The following is a 17783-nucleotide window of genomic DNA, read 5'->3' as shown; positions in this document are numbered from 1 at the left end:
ACAATACATGTCTTTTTTTTTTTTTTTTTTTTTTTTTTTTTTTAATAAAACATATGATATTCCATTTTTTCAGTAAATGTAGCAAACAAGACACGCTCCCTCCTCCTAGCACACTTTTTTTTTTTTACTTCAAACCTTTCTTTGTTTGTAGATTGACTACGTGACAGAGATTGCTATGTTTGTGGATTTGTCAAGATGCCAACTCAGTGAAAGCCTAGTTGCTTATTTTTCAATGTACCTGGAAGACAACAATCCTTAGTTTTGTTCCAGAAATGCAACTGGGAATATATCAGAAGGAAATATTTAATCTTGAAAAGTAGTCCTTTTGATTGGAATATGGCAAGCTGCACTCGGATGCATACAGCAAACTGAAACGACAGGTAGGAGAACAACTTATGTGCCTAATATGAAACGCATGTTATATATTCTTTTTTTTATATTAAATCGGTTTTACAGGTTTGCATGTACCAGTTTACACGTGTTTACACAATAGTGTTCAATGGAACTGCGTCTCTGTTTACAACACAGCTCCTGGATGCAGACACAGTCAGCTGGCAGACACATACGCTCCTCCATAGAGTACAATTGAGCCGTCATACCGGAAGTAGTGTTCTAGTTTCTTTTTATGTAGTATTAGAAACAATTATTTCAGTTTTATAGTTTTGTGTGTACATGTACATACCCGTTTCTTTTGAAATGTATATTTTTTTCACTGTTTGTAGTCGTGTTGTATATGCGCTCATTTTAAAAATAAAGCCTTATGTTTAATTTTCCATTTAAATACAGTGTTTCTGCAATGCAAACGTTAGATATAATGTTCGTGAATAAAACCTTTCAGTTGTGTTTGATAGTAATCATAATGAAGCAGTTTAAAAATGTATGGGTCAAACTGACCCACGTGGCGGTTCTAGGTAGTTCAAAAATCCATTGGCAGCGGAAAGGCTGACAGCAGTGCAGTACACTCTGGCAGCAGAAATGCTGCCTCCACTGGACCTGCAGACTGCAGTGGCAGCAGTGGCAGTTGAAAGGCTGGCAGCAGTGAGCCCCTCTAGCAGCAGAAATGCTGCATCCTCCAGATGTGACAGTGGCAACGGGCACCCCAGACATGGCAGTGGTGCTGTATACTCCAGCAGTAATGGCGCTGGCAGCGGAAATGCTGACATCAGCATGGGGCACCTCAGCTGTGATGTGCGATGCAAACTTGGTGTACCCTATCGGTGCGAGATAGGGCATTAGCGATCCGAAGGAGGTGATGGAGGCGGGAGCAGCGGGCAGTCTTCCTCTGGCGGTGGAGGCAGCTGGGCTTTTTCCAGTAGTGCTGGAGGCAACAGCAATACTTACCTCAGTGCAGGGCACTCTGGCCACTGTTCCTCCTCCCCCTCCTCCTGGAAGGGGCACTTGACTGGGAAGTGCCCACACTCCCCGCAGGTGGGGGACCGCGGAGGTAGACTTCCCAGCGGCTCTACTGCCGTTTTTCCCACAGTACCTCTCCTGATCTGGGTATGAGGAGATGCTGCTCACCCCACTTATAACACCATGTAACAGAACAGGAAGTAACCACACACAAGCAAGGTACTACAGGCCGAGTCGCAAATTCACTTGTTTTCCTTTTAATTTAAGACATGATTTAACCATATTTTGTCTCTAAATATATCCTGCTTCTTAATTTTGAGTACAGTATAGTTCTGTGTGTATAAAGATTGTCAACAAAAGACATGACTATCCGAGTACAGAAACAGCAATGTGACTGACTTTCTTAAAGACAAAGACATCTGCCCAAATACACATGCAGCAATGTGACTTACTGCTGAGAAAATAAATAAAACGTTACTGCCTGTTGGAAAACATGGATTGAGAATTGATTAGGGGTTTGCTACGCATGTGGACTAGCAGAGCTATACTGGTGTTCTTTTCTGAAAAGAGACTAATATTGCAGATAGCAGACTGTTTGGTTCAAATTGCATGTACTGCTAACCACTGATAGAGACGATGCGTCTACAAACTGCCCAACAATGACTGCAAGCTAACGAGATAACAATGCTGTGGACTAGAAGGGAACAGGCTCTAGACTTCAGAGAGATCAAAAGAGATAATCCCACTGGCATCAATGGGGGTCGCAAGGAGATAACAAAAGGCAGATGTATGGACCTTTTGTCTCCAGGAGTGTGAAGAAAGTACAGAGGTTGTCACACTAGACCACACACACAGACACACACACATTAACACTCACACAATAAATTAAATTACCTTGACCATTGGTTAATGTCAGAGAAAGGGGAGGTGGACCATCTATACAGAAGGGTATTTAATGTCACGCAAGCATTGTAATTTTGAGTTCTGTATATCCTGTACCTGGGACCAGACTCCCTGCATATTTCAATAAACCTGGCAACTGACTGAAGAAAAGGACTCTGTGCATTTTCTTGAATTGCCCGATTTCGAATCATCCATATTATACAGGCAGCCATTTACAAAGAAGCATCATTATCTTCCTGAGGAATACCATCCTGTTTCTACTTGTCCTGCAAGTACTAACAGCAGAATGCTGCAAGCATAGTGGAAAGCAAGTTACAAGAAAAGAGGAAATGTGTAGTTTACTGCTGAAATAACTTTTGGAATGTTAACCCAAAAGGTCAAGAAGTTATGGTATCTGAAAGTACAGAATTTAGTTAAAACCAAAGGTGGTTTTATGGGCACCACCACCTTTAATGAAACTTAAAGGAATCACAGAAAACAGCCATATACCAAATGTGAAGACACTGAGTTCTACTCAATTCATATCGTTGATGCCAGTGTCATTGAAATGGGGATAACACCTCTTTCAAGCTTCCCTTTTTACACTGAATTCAGTTGGTTTTAGTGGCATTACACAATGCAGGGAATTTTACATTCCTGGTTTTACTATGAGTTTATTAAGAAACACTTGAGCTTGTTACCTATACACTGAGGCTAATCAGGCTCATAGTAAAACCTAGAATGTGTGACGGTGCTATGCAATAGGAGTTCGTTTCATCCCTGCAATAGCTCCTCTTCACATCGTGTTCAGTTGTTCTTAGTGATGTTAGAAAAGCCAGCATTGAGGCACCTCTTTTCAGCATATTCAATTGTTTGACTTATAAGTGTGTAAAGCTATTGACTTCCAATTTAGAAAATGTTTTTTTGCATGAATTAGGAATTGTATTTGTATACCTGGTTTTAACATGCGGACCAATGCAAGTAACATGCAACACGTCTTCACTGTAAGACTTTACTAATAATAAACTGATAAACCAGCAATGACATACCTTTTCTACTTCTCTTGGTATCCGCATGCATGTATAAACTCTTTCTCTCCGTTCTGTGTACTTTGCCTCATTGTGTTCCAGAAAGTATCCTCTTGTCAGCTCAGCGCTTATGAACCTCAGTAAAGAAAGATCTGCATTTACAAAAAAGACAATAAGTTAAAACACTACAAAACTATGCATCATTACTGTTTTCATTATCACTGTTCCAGACACATTTGTGGTATTCTACATTGGGAGAGAATAAATAATAAACAAGTAACATTCTGCAGGCTGTTTTTGATACAAAAAATGGACTTACATATAGCTTGAAAAACAAAATAAAAGGTAAAGTATTAATTGGATCGGACCAGTCCTAACAATCCTGGCATAGTGAATGGTGTCATTTTCAGTACAGACTGGCTATAAAGAATTCTATTTTATTTGAGGTCCCTGTGGTCCTAGTGGGGGGATATATTATATTATATTTTAAAGGTGGCCCTAAGTTTTTGGTTTTTTTTTTTGTTTGTTTTGTTTTTAAATCTGATGTACAGTAAATGCATGTTTAAATTTCAATGCCTATAGTCCATTCCTAAAAGAACCAACTGTCCACCTTAGCCACATGACCACCAACTTCACATTCACATAATACAGATAAACTTGACTACCTTTGAATCAAAAGAATAAAAGCCACGTACCAAATTCAAAAATTAACTCAAATTTCGTTCACCATTGTCAGATAGTATTTTGTGTATACAGCCGTTATATTCCACAGATATTTCTGAGACGTTACTGTCTCTTGACTTTACTGTACTGTACATCCATGTAAATAGAGCAAATGACTTACATTCTAGGAAATACATTTATCTCGTTTGTTGAAGCAAACCGTCACTTTGTAAAAATGTCGTTTACATTTTTAAATCCTGTGTAAAAATGAGACAGAGTTCAATTTACAGTCTCAAGTTAAGGTACGTGTCCAATCATGACAGTGAGTCCACTTTCGACTTAATACCCTTCACAAATTTCTGGTGGGGCTAGTGTGGACTAACCGATCTTCACCTTACTTCGAAACTAGAAGATCAATGTCTCTTTGGGTCTTTACCGACGGACGCGCGAAGTCCGTTCGTGTCTTTAGAAGTTTTAATTCCATATTTTGTAAATGCAAATAAAACCATTTAATGTTTTCTTAAAATTAGCAATTAAGTGATACTGCTTTCTTAATACATGAACCTGACATTTTTAAATGCAGCAATCTAGTAAAGTTATAAAAAAAAAACACCAAACCACCATAAAATTGCTAAGGTATTAGCGGATAAGAGAAAAATTGTGGCCAAGCGTGTAATTCATTGTTGGGATATTTTATAAACAAAAACAAAACACTTTCAGGGTATGCAACTAGGATCACTCTGCTGCCACAGTGTTCCAATTAGTCATCATGGGACAAGATGTTAGATGAGGAAAAACAGCTGTACTATGTTGTACACTAAAAAAAAAAAAAAAAAAAAAAAAAAAAAAAAAAAAAGTATATAATAGAAATAAACAAGACAAAATATATTTTGTCTTTGCAGAATCTGATGGAGCCTACTGTAAATAATGTGTGCATTTTGGTAAAAAACCAATACAAAATGCATGGAAACCAATGGGTTACACACAAGTCCTTTAAAAATCTGGGGTTCAGCGGTTACAAAACTGAAATAACTTCAAGAAAAAAAATCAGAATTGCACAAAGCAGCAGTAATAGTTGGCAGTGATTTCATATCTGTGATGCAACAAACTAAAACACATGTACATCAGGCGTTGGATTCAGCTTATAGAGAAAGAGTGAAAAAAAAACAGGCAGAAGCTATTTTTATATTTGAATAACTCCCAAGTATTGCTTATTATAATAGTACTGTTATATGGCTTTACACATTTTGTTATGGTTTTGCATTTAAATGGTTTAGAATTTTTTTTTTTTTTTTTTTTTTTTTTTTTTAATTAAAAATGCATTCAGAGGACGTCCAGAAGGACGACACTGGTTAAAAAAAATAATACGCACCCCAACACAAACACTGGTTTCTACAGTCTGCACTATTATCATTAAACTATAACTATTATATTCATTGAAGGCAAGAGAGAACCAGATAGTTATTTTTATTGTGTTGGTTTAATATAATATAGCAGGCTAATGATCCTATTGAAGCAGGCTACAATATTATTTTTTTCATTAACAAGCTGTCATTGTTCTTTAATGTTCAGCTTTCATATTCTGTTGTGTACTACTCATTTAATCAAACCAAGTAGTGTAAGAAGTTGCTTGTATCGCTCATGATGTTTTTCAAATCAAGTAAGCTTATTCGTGTATAAAAAAACAACAATAGAGTTGCAGCCAGTGTCATCTTACTTCAAGGCACTCAAGCTGAAATCATAAAGTAATTTAAAGTAGGCTACATACGTGGCAGCGGACTGTCTAATAATAACTTTTAAATGTTACAGAAATGTCAGTAAACAATTCAGAAAGAGATTTAAAGTAGGCCTATTAAAAACTAACTCTAAAACGTAACATACTTAAATATATTTTTCTTTACAAGTTGTTTTTATACATGAAATATTATACAGTATTTTTAAAAAATGACCATATCGGTCGTGGCAGGTCTGTGACCAAAAACTGTTTCCATTAAATCATAATATTTACTTTTTTTGCAGTCTGACCCGCTTTCCTATTATGATCTTTATTTTTTTGTAATCTTGTTTTTTATTTATTTTTTCACACTGTTTCGCACTGTGATTTCGTCCCGTATTATTTTATTGCCACATATAAAGCACTACAAAAAATACAAATTCTTTAAATTTTTAAAAAGAAACTAGTGTGTGAACAGGTACATGTACATACAAAACTGTAAAAACACAAGTAATTTAATTTAAAATGATAATAACATGTGTTCGCTCTTTTGTGTGTGTGCAGCACTGAATCCAGGTTCAGCTGCTGCTGCCTGCAGCTTTCGGATCGAAATGTTTCTGCTGAAGCACTGTGGCTAACTTCAAGATGAAATCTCTTCTACTGAGATTCCTTACACAAAATGAAGGAATTAATGGCTGCCAGGTCCAGTATATATATAACACACACACACAGTTGTAATCAAAAGCTTACATACCCCAATGGAAATTTATAATTTCTACAAATTTCTCAAACAAAGAATATTAGGAAAATCTTGTGTATCAAAAGTTTTGCTTTTTTGTGGAGGAGGGAAAAAAAAGTTACAAGACAGATGTCCAAACTCCAAAAATGGTAATTCAAAAATATTCATACCCTTTGATGCTATGATAATATTGTCTGTAAGGTGCTAGAAATACCAATATGATAATGCAGAACCTAATTCTAGAAAAGTCTTGAAAATTGTAGGTGAACATTCTTAGAGAGTTTAAAAGGGTTAGGCATAGGATGATTGCTGTCATTGCAAATAAGTCAATATTTGAAAAAGTAAAGAGCTATCTGAAGTCCTTAGGCAGAAAACTATTATTGTCATAACACTGGAGAAGGATCCAAGAAGATTTCCAAGCATTTGAGTAACCCAATTTCAAATATTGTTTCCATTATCAAGAAGTACAAGACTCATGGTTCTGTCACAACGCTTCCTCAGTCTGGAAGAAAGAAGGTTCTTTCATCAAGAACAAGAAGAAAAATAATAACAATCTGAGATTGACTGCCAAAGATATTCAAAGTGAATTAGCTGTACGTGGGACTGGGGTTTCCATTTCAACCATAGGTCGAGTATTGCATGGTGAAGGTCTCAGGTCATGGAAAAAGCAACTCTTAGGAAAAACGTCACAAGGACAAATCGCTTAGTTTTCAATACTGCATATGACTGATGGATATAAGTTCAGGTCAAAGGTTTTGTGGAGTTATGAAACAAAAATCAAGCTATTTGGTTATGCTGATAGTCTGATAGTTACATTTGGAGAAAGACTGGTGAGGCGTGAAAAGAAAAGAACACCATACCTACTGTCAAGCATGGAGGTGGTAATATCCTTCTATGGGGCTGTTTTTCCTCAAATGGCACAGGAAGTGTAGTTCCAATGTATGGTAAAATAGATCCCGCAGCATACCAAAAGATACTTTAAAATCATCTATAACCCTTCGCTACCAGAACTTGGTTTACAGCACAACTGGACGTTCCACCACAACAGCGGTCTAAAGCACACCTCAAAATCTACTTAAGACTGGTTAAAGAAGAATAAAATTAAAGTTCTGGAAAGGCCTAGTCAAGTCCCGATCTAAATCAGTTTGAGAATCTTTGGTATGAGTTGAAGAAGGCTGTGCACAAGAGAAATCTTTGGTATTTGAATGAACTGGAAGAATTTTGCATTGAAGAACGGTCAAAAAACACTAATGAATCCATGGCAAAAGCTCACTGACAAATATTTAATCGTTTAAAATAGGTTATTGCTAAAAAAAATAGAAATAAAAAAAAAGTGCCTCAACTAACTATTTATTTCATTTTCCTTGTCAGGGTATGAAAACTTTTGAATTAGCATTAGCAAAATTGCTTAAAATAAATAACTGTAGACATCTATTTTTTGTAACTTTTTTCCCCCCATCCACAAAAGCAAAACTTTTGCTACAGAAATTTTCCTAAAATTCTTTGTTTTTGAGAAATTTCCAGAAATTATAACATTTCCATGGGATATGTAAATGTTTGATTGCAATTATGTATATAAGAATATTGTAGGTTATATCCAAAATAAAGACATGTATTAAAGTTAGTCAGAATTACAGCTTGTTGCTAGGTAGACAGGCTTATACTTCCTTATTTTCCCATATGGGCAGTCAGGACTGGCTGTGATTGAAATTCCGCAACGCACTGTGGGCAGTGTTACAAAGTACCACGTGATTTAAAAAACACACACTGACTGGCTATGTGTCAACGCGTTGACTCAAAGCGTTATGGCCCTCTTGGCATAAACGTTAGTAAGAAATCCACTACGCCTTGCATGTTAAAATACGTGCTGTGAAACAGTCACGTGAGATTGCTACCCTTTCAGTGGCACTTTCACAACGCACTGCCAAACTTTCTTCCGCGTTGTGTCAATACGTTTATGGCCCCGGTGGCTGGTCATAAGCGTGAAGCTTGAGTGAAGGATGCGTTGAGATGGAGTGTCGTCGGCATTGAGGGGGGCGCTGTGGAGCACTGGCGCTGCAAGCTTTTTTTCTCTTCCTCTTTATAAAAGCATTGCCTACTCCTACATATATGCTCCAGTTTAAAATCAATAAAAACTTAGCCTAATTTTCTTATTACAGAAAAATGTACCTTGAAAGGCTAAGAGTGTAACAATTAGAAAATAAGTAATTTTCGTTATTTTCACAGATATAAATGGATTGTTCACTAATACGTTTAAAAAAAACTTAAAATATTTCACACAGAACACATAGCACCATTAACCCTTTAACCACCTACACTTAGCACAATGAAATCATCAATGTAGTTAAAATGGGCCTGCTTACAGTAACATTTGTATTTTGAATAACCCTACTAACGAAAAAGGCTGGTATTGTAGCTGCGGTTTGATACGTGAAAAGTTATACCCCTGTAGTAACCGGTGTAATAACTGATCTGTTCACCCACTATGATAAAATCTAGGCCACTTCGCAAACTCTCTGAAAACAATGCAGTTCGACCTCACCTCCTTTCGTCTGGTTAATGTTGATGCGTATTCCCAAAATCATGCTGCTGTGGTCTGATCTGCCCATTTTCGTTTTTATGAAATTTATTCTTACAAAAAAGTTACGTTTTTAACCAAACTAACTTTAAAACATCTACCAAGCATGCAACTCCTGATTTATTAAATGAAATATCAAACATCTAGATCTGATTAACTAAATTCGAGAATTCTGGAAAACAGAAATGACTGAGCAACAGCTTCATTGATCATCTGTACCGTGGGCTATAAAAAGATTAATAAATATAATTATTAAGCTCCAGAGGGTTGTTTGTGTGTTAATTTCTTGTACAGTGCTTTATTCTGTTAATTTGTGTGCAAAACAACATTGTATGTAAGCTTGTATATAAGTTTGGATTTGCAAGTAGTTTGGATTTTAAAAACAACTAAAAAATTTTAGCAAAATATGGCTTTTTTGCCTTTTTTTTATTTATTTTTTTTTTTTTTTTATTTTTTTTTTACATAATATAACTTTTTAAATAAATAAATTAAGCCAAACAACAAACAACTTAAACCCCTATTTTTGTCTACCGCATTAAATTTCGCTTACTTAAGAAAAAATATATTTATTGACCCAGCGAATAAGTCATTTCTTATTGATACTTGGTAAGAAATTAATAAATAAATAAGATTTCTGTTATTTTAGATACCTTGTTTATCTAATTTCGAATCTCTCCACGCGGCGGTGGGAATAAAGTAAACAATAGTTAAACATCCTTTGTCAGAGGTCGTCCCCCGTTTCTGCGTAAATATCTTCATAATGACAGTAAACAGCATGCAAAACTAGACATCTGTAAAAAAATGTCACGGTGCCAAAGTTCAACGTTTGCAAACGTGATAAATTAGGCAGTCCGTTTCTTTTCCACAATGTTACAGAAAAAACACACACTGGGGGTCCTCCCCAGTACATCATGTAGTATGATATACTATCTCTTATTAATCGTGCCACTATGATAGTTGGTTCAAACATCACACAACAAAGCGTAAAAAAGCGAATGTAGCTGATGTCTGTCTTATCATTCTATTTCTTTAGAATGTCAGAATTAAATCAGAATACTGCATGGCGTAGTCTAGTTTTATTTTTATTTATTTTTTTATTTTTTTTACTGTAGAACGAGTCTTCTGAACAACCACGTGTAATCTGGAAAGATCACATTTACACTGACTGTTGCCTTGATTTTTTTTTTGTATTTCTTATGTGGTTATTTATTTTGTATTGACCGAATTAGGAAAGAAAAGCAAGTAATAAATCTGTATTAATTCTACCAAGATGAATATTGAATATAACCATTACAAACCAGTAATTCTGTATATTGAAGCAAAAATCTGATAAAACGAAACATATGGGTAAAAAAGCAGAAATGTATTGTGTTCATAATGAAACCAAAATGACCGTTATTGTTAAACAACTCTCTGCCCTCTCCACTTTATTGGACGGCTCCCCGTTCTCGAGATCTGTCTTTACTTGCGCATGTTGCTGTCTGTAATGCTGCGGTAAGAACGTCGTGTGAAGGCAGTATGAGAGTCCTTCGTGGGTCCGATTACTACCGGACCCGCTACTACATGACCCAGCCTGAACCCGCAACAGCACCGTCTTCTTACCCGCGACCAGACCCGACCCGAACCCACAAGTTTTTGTTCTTAACCTGCCGCCTGTATCAATCGACTCTCTCATTCACACACCTGTATTTACCATTCTCCACAGATTTAGTTTATACAATACGCTATACAGCGTGGTAGCTTTCTCTAGTAGTGGTCTGCATATATTTTAACATTAACTATCTCTACTTATTTTACTACAAAATACCTGTCCTGCCACCAGTCGAAATCGAGCTACACCTGTGCTTTCGCAGAGATGTAACAGTTGGGTGGCTGTCGTTCACAAAAACATAATGACGCGTTTTTACAAGCAATGAATCCAGTCATGTTCATTATTTTTCGCTATGATTCCAAAATAATTCCACACTTCTGATTTACCTCTTGAACTATTATCCCCTACATGATATAAACCCTGCGCTATCTTTGGATTCACCTCGTCCACAAACATTTTTTAACGTCACCAAACAGACGTGATAAAAGGATCTTGCCACCTATCAAACATGAGAGAACACTACTTAGTCAGCTGACTCCTCCCTAATCACCTCCAGCTTTAGACAGTGCATGATATATCGGTACATTTACCTTCTAATACGTTACTTGGAAAAGGTTACAGACGAGAATGCTGAAAGGACAGAAAACATTTTTAGAGATCAAATTCAGATCTGAAAATTACATTTTTTGACCCGCACCCGAACCGCAAACTGCTAAAATGATCACATTCCGAACTAAACCCAACCCGCTTTTGCGGGTAAGCCGGGGGTACCCGACCCGGTGCAAGGCTCCAGCATAAGAGTAGGATGAAAGCTGCAGGACAGCAGCGTGGTGGTGGCGTGAGCTAGCGTGAATCACACTACATTCACGCTGCATGTACTGTATAAAGCAAATGTGGTAGTGAAAGGATTATTTTTTTACTGGTCAAACTAGTAATGGAACCGAGTAAGAAAATCAAAGAATACAGCTATGCACCAAAATTAAATCAAGTCAAAGTGTACTGTCTCTTTGCAGCTGTAACTTCAAAAATCTCAAGATCTCAATATGGCAACCAAGCAAGGGTGCTGGAACTTAAGGGTGTTTGGGGAGCGGAAGCACCCCCTGGCTTTGCATGGCTTCCACTGGGGTTGCAGTGGTTACAGTTTTGTTCAGTGGCTTTCAGCACCCCCACTGCAACCAAAGGGATTTCACAATCAGCAACACATTTAGCACCATGGGTTTATATAACCCTGCAAATATGAAGCCACTACTTCAAATGGTTTCTGAGACTTGTCAGAAATGGGTTAACATTTTTTTTTAAGAAAAAAAAAAAAAAATACTTGCTCCACTAATCCTAGCAGTGACACACAAGTTTTGCCCACACAATTTCTTCTGTGACTGAAAATTTCTGAGGCTGAACCAAATATTCAAACTAATTTTGGTAGAATTTGTTTATTTTCACATTGGTCTTTTGTAAAGATTTTAACGTATGCAAGTTAGTATACTAAAAACAACACACACAAGAATCTCAGTTTGATAATCTCACCACCAGCACTGAATCAATATTTATACTGTTGTACGCCAAGTAAAATGTGGTTGTGATCCAGCGCTAGATTAAGCTAGGTATTACAGTACATAATGAGTCTCAGGGGTATCTTTATTAGTAACTGACCTCAACATATGATTAATGATAACCACTATGATCTTAGCCAGGATTCTTGAGAAATGATCCTACTGTGTAAATGCAGTTTCAATTTAACTCGGCCATGCATTAACATGCAATACACAACCAAATGCAAAATGTAGCATAAATCAATACATTGACTGTAGCAAAAAAAAAAAATAATTGCCTTTGCCAATGTCTGCAAAAAAATATGTAGGTAGACATGAGGAGTGCAGAGGTTACATATTTTGTACATGCCAAGATGGCTTCAGCCCAGGGTAATTCATGACTACCTCAGCATCTCTCTAGAGGGTTCACTCATTCACTAGAAAACAAAGTAAAGGTTTCCTTAGGCTTTATGAGCCATCACTGTTGTAGTGTAAAATAAAGGCCTATATATTTACAATACAAATAAATAGGCCTATATCTCCATTTTTCATCTGCAGTGGTTCGAAGTTCATAATCTAATTAAAGAGAATATGCAAATGTTAGGTATATGTACAATATAGTCTTGTGTTGCCACAATTTCAGGCATTGGATTTCAGGCTATCAATAGGGTAATAAGGTTAGCATAATTGTAATTTGAATCACTTAGGCCAGTGCACTAGATAAGGCTTTGGGTCATGGAGAATTTACTATCGAATTTAAACAAGGAATTAAAATAAAAATGGCAGCTTATATTACTTTATCCGTTTAATCAAAGGTTATAACTGTGTCACCGTTTTTCAAAGTACTGTTTAACATAGGGAATGTTTATCAACACTTGAAATATATATATTTTTTAAAAATCAATCCTTGTAAAACACACGTTAAAGTTACTGAGAAAATAATCCAATGTTTTAACTTCGTGAACAAGGGGGTAAAACAATTATATTTACCCCTTCGGGGGCTTCAGAACATGATGAACTATTACATTTATGCTACAGGTGAAATTTTGTATTGTTATTAGTGCACTTCTAAACATTTCAGTCAAAGTGAAACTCTTTGTCATTGACACTTCACAGAACGCGGCTTAATTTACATGAATACGTCTAAATTAGTTATCTTTGTTGGCATTACAGAAAAACACGGTACTGTGCTTAAACAAATACCAGTAATCTTTGTCAAGGTGCCGCAGACGTTGTGTAATATTCTGCATCCCCTGCTTATTGTGCTGTATGCAATCAGGTGGGCTGGCGATTCGCCTTCCGCCACGGGTTGTTTTATTGGAATCTCGAAGTGAACACTTTTTTTTTCTAATGTTGAGGTTAGGTTAGTCTATATTTGCATTATTACGGTACAATGTTTTTTTTTTTTTTTTACTAATCAAAAACCATGTGATTGCATAGAGTGCAGTAAGCAGGGGGTGCAGATGGGATATAGAATGTTACACAACACCGGCAGGAGCGAGCGACCAGTTCAAATACACTGTACTGTACACAGTAATACTGCCAGCCGTTTTAATACTTCATTCTAGTGTAACTCTGCAGGTGACACAATAGAAAAGCTGTGCACGAATGTCGGCTAAACTTGTGAAAATTAACAGATGTGACAAAACACTTCTCTAATTTCAAACATGTAAATATCAATATGATGCACGACTGTGCCGCTATTACATCGTTTACAATATAAACAGTTCTTGGCTGGAACCAACAGCGAACGGAAAACTGTACCGAACGCCGAGACCACAACGAGTTTAACACATTCAGAAAATGCTACGTAATGATAAGAAAGGAAACACTGTTTTGGACTAAAAAAATGTTATGTCAAACAGGCCTTAAAGTACCTGTGTCAGTTTCTCTCACTGTGTGCTGAGCGTCAGTGTGCACTCAGTCCTACCTGACAGGCTTCTTTTCCTCTCCCGGTTTACCTTCCTCCCATAAAAGCCCAGGGTTTCAGTGATCTCTGGGGTGCTGCTCAGTTTTTCCGACCCCGTATTGATGTCCTGTGCTTGTTTCTCTTTCTCCTTCTCCTTGTCCTCAGTCTCTTTCTCCTTTCCGTCTCCCAGCCTAGATGCCACCATATCCGCCATCTTCACTCGGAGCACCAACAAACACAACATTGTGACGTCATCACTCCCCACGCAGGGAGTGGCTTAGAAAACTGCAAATCCTACAATGCAGTGCGAATGACCAAAACATTTTTCTTTGAAGAATAGTTTGTGTTTACTGTTTACCTGCTGGTGGAGGGACATACTAAAATGGCTAATGTGAAAAAAAGCTTAACGTGGCTTAATGTACAATTCACAAGTTTGTGTAGGGTGATCGTGATCATTATATTCTGTTAATGAGAACCCTACTTTTTGGAAACGTGTTAATTGTTAAGTTGTTATTTTCAAAGTTGTTATGGCGATTGGTTTGCATTTAAGCACATTAAACCACATTAACCGCAGTTCAAATTAAGCTTTTTTTTTTTTTTTTTTTTTTTTTTTTTTGAAAGCCGTAACGCGATTATTATATCGTGTATGTTAATGAAAACCCCTGTGTTTTTTTATCATAGTACATGTATTGGGAGGTGCTACGCTTGCCATGGTCAAAGTTCCTAGGGGGTTGAATTTAAACACATTAAACTACGTTGTGCATAACAGGTGGCATCTATACATTCTATATCTATAGATCCAATTGTACAAGGTCAAGTACAGCCCAGTGTTATAGCAAAAGACTAAAATCTGTGGTTCATATCCCATCTGAGAAGTGACCGACTATGAACCTTGTGCATGTCAAAAATCCTTCCTACTGTTCAGTCCTTCATAACTAAACTAGAGAGACGATTGTCTATCCTGAGTAGTCCATTGTTTTTAACAGGCTAGCACTGTAACAGTTAACAGGTTTTTTAATTTTTTATTGTAGTTTTATACAGTCAAAGTTTATTCATATAGTGCCCTTCATACAGGTGTATCTCAAAGCACTTTACAGGACAAAAAGGAAAATTTATAAAAACAAAACATTTGACATCTTTATTAGTGACAGGTTTACCACAAATTGCTGGCTGACCAATCACACAAACAGATTAAACCATTGATATTTAAACTTTACATACCAATATGCCCTCTAAACTATATATTTTTGCTATTTATAATTACATTCTGTACTATCTACAGCAAATAAACTTAAAAAATTAGGCAAATGTTTCATTCCAATTACAGTTTACAGCATTACATCAATAGTTTTAGAGAGGAAAAGCAAAATGCCACAAATGCAAAAGTTTGAACACAAAAAAACTACTGAAATTATTGTAGTTCACAAACAGCTGCATGCCTGCTCAACTTGCACCACGCCACCTGCCTCACCATTCACAGGCACGCATCGGTCCCCTCCACTACTGTGCACCTTATGCAACCTGCCATTCACTTACACTGGGGGCTGTCTGCATGCCCATGATTGGTGTTCCCTAGCTCTGCAAAACTGAGGCTTGGTGTCCCCCACAAAACAGTAGAGCAGGTGAAACCCCAGCTACACACAACCCTAGTGTCATAATGTCACTTTTGGTGGTGGCCTGCAGCCAGTCCCGAGCAAAACTGTATGGCCCTGGTGGTTAGCCCCCTGTGTTTGGGGGGGGGGGGGGGGGGGGGGCACCAAAAATGATACTGGCTGGGGTGCAGAGCTCCTGACCCAGCACTAGGAGAGTCTGAGTGCAACCAGTTGATTCCTGGACGGTGGAGTGGCAGGCCAGGAGGACCAGGGGCACCTGCTGTAGGGCCAGCTGTACTGCCAGGGTCCGATTGAACCAATCCACCAGGCCATCACTGTGGGTGAAACAGGATCTATTGGATCCCCAGCCATTGGCTCATCTTGGCAAAGATCCAGGACTCAAAATTGCAACCTTGCTCAGAGTGGAGATCCTGGGAGACCCTGAACCGGCAGAAGAATCCCTCCAACAGCGATTCAGAAACTGCTTCCTCCTCCTGGTCCGGCAAGGCATAAGCTTCAGGCCACTTGGTAAAATAGTCCATGGCAACTAAGACAAAGTGGTTCCCCTTGTCAGAGCAAGGACCCCCACCCTTTCCATGGGGTCACCGACAGGATACTGCTGGAGGGGGGCATGTGATCGGGCCGAGGGTCCATTCTGGGCTGTGCAGTTATCACAGCAACGACAGTAGTCCTCCAAGTCAATGCAGTAGCACCCCCAGTAGAATCCTGCAGTCTCGTCAGAGGGGGTTTTCAAAACTGGGGCCATGGAAAGGAGGTCACAGTTAGACTCCATTAGGGGCCCTCTCCATTAGGGGCCCTCTCCATTAGCTGCTTGAAAGTTGCTGGTGCGTTGCAGAGCCTGAACGGTATTAACTTAAACTGCCACAGGCCCCAGCCTGTCTTTAGTGCTGCCAATGTGGCATCTTCAGAGGCAGGCCACAAAAGTGGAGCGACAGGCTGATGGCATGTGCTGGACAGACTGGAACCAAGTGGTGGTGGGGCCAGACAGCTCTTGTGGGGCTGTCCCAGGGGGTTGGTTGAGCCCCGGTTTGCTTTGAAAGCATCCCAATCAAGTTTTCCATCAAATTTCGTCAGCTTATCACCCTTCTCTTTTTGTTGCTTTTTTGGCCATGTGCGCTCCAGCTCCATTTTCTTTCTTCCGCTGCTGCCCTCCACCACCCGAGCAGTGGCAGAGTCGGCTTCAGTCACCCCCTGATATAGTAATTGAACAAACAAATTGCAGAAAACCAATTGGGAGTATGAGAACGGGAGTCCGTAACTATGATTAATAATGGTGCTGAGGCTAAAGAGTTCATTTCTAAGACACCAAGAGCTTCTACTCCAATTGCCAGTTGTAAAATACTTAATATTTCAAGTTAGCTTTAACATTTTATAAGTAACTTGAACTTTGCAATGGTTTAAGAGCTGAAAACAATTTAAAAAAAGGTTTAATTAAGCAAATTATCAGTTCAATTAAGGGTCTAGTTAAGTAATTGACAGACACAGAATTGGGAAACCATGTTGTATGTGGTGGGGATGTTCTGGAGCAATTATCCTGGACATTTTTACACTCCTAATCAAGGTATTTTATTAAAATACTAAAATTACCAAGTAAACTCCTTGGATGAATTTAACTCCCTGAATATGATATTTTTAATAAATTGAACACAGGGATTGGACAAAAAAAATAAATCTCTCCAGTGTAAATTGCCTGGATATTCTATGTTGGGTGTGATGTGGGATCAGGTTCGTTCACAATTCAGTTTTCCAGGCACTAAAATATTGATAGTTTCTTATAGTCTCAAAATGCTTAGTGATAATAATATGTATATATTATGGTCAATTTCATTTATTTATTTTTTTCTTGATAACTTCAAATTTTTAGAAGCAAGTGAAAAGGAAGATTTTCTTTCTATTTCTCCTCTTTAGTTTAGGGGATAATAACAGGGAGACAATTCTTTGTTCCACAAAGCAGATGTTCAAGGAACGTACACACTCTCGGCTGCATCTCGTCACATACAGGACTGCATTGGAATAAAAAATAGCCTCAAACACTGTCTTTCTTACACTGTTTAGCACATATCATTTACTAGTATGTCGGTAATTACAAAAAGGATTATACAGCTGTATTAATTTTGGCCTACAGTATACAAAATGAAAGTGAGCTAAGAAAGGTGCAGGAAAGATAATATTCACATCTCTATT

The 17783-nt window shown here is 37.8% G+C and overlaps 1 protein-coding gene across 2 annotated transcripts in view; it reads right to left on the bottom strand.

The window, feature by feature from the left end:
* The window catches only part of LOC121324471 (transmembrane anterior posterior transformation protein 1 homolog), a 43669-nt gene extending 29435 nt beyond the window's left edge, over positions 1 to 14234 (bottom strand). For both annotated transcript variants that reach the window (XM_041266399.1, XM_041266408.1), the window contains exons 1-2: positions 14008 to 14234; positions 3285 to 3415 (exon numbers count right to left, since the gene is read on the bottom strand). In XM_041266399.1, coding sequence (XP_041122333.1) covers positions 3285 to 3415; positions 14008 to 14230 — 354 coding nt within the window. In that variant the 5' untranslated portion in view covers positions 14231 to 14234. The remainder of the gene's footprint in view (positions 1 to 3284; positions 3416 to 14007) is intronic.
* Between the last annotated feature and the right edge of the window lie 3549 nt (positions 14235 to 17783).

Source organism: Polyodon spathula, chromosome 1 (assembly GCF_017654505.1).
Source record: "Polyodon spathula isolate WHYD16114869_AA chromosome 1, ASM1765450v1, whole genome shotgun sequence".
Lineage (NCBI taxonomy): Eukaryota > Metazoa > Chordata > Actinopteri > Acipenseriformes > Polyodontidae > Polyodon > Polyodon spathula.
Note: the sequence above shows the minus strand (reverse complement) of the source record. Positions and strands in the feature narration are given on the sequence as shown.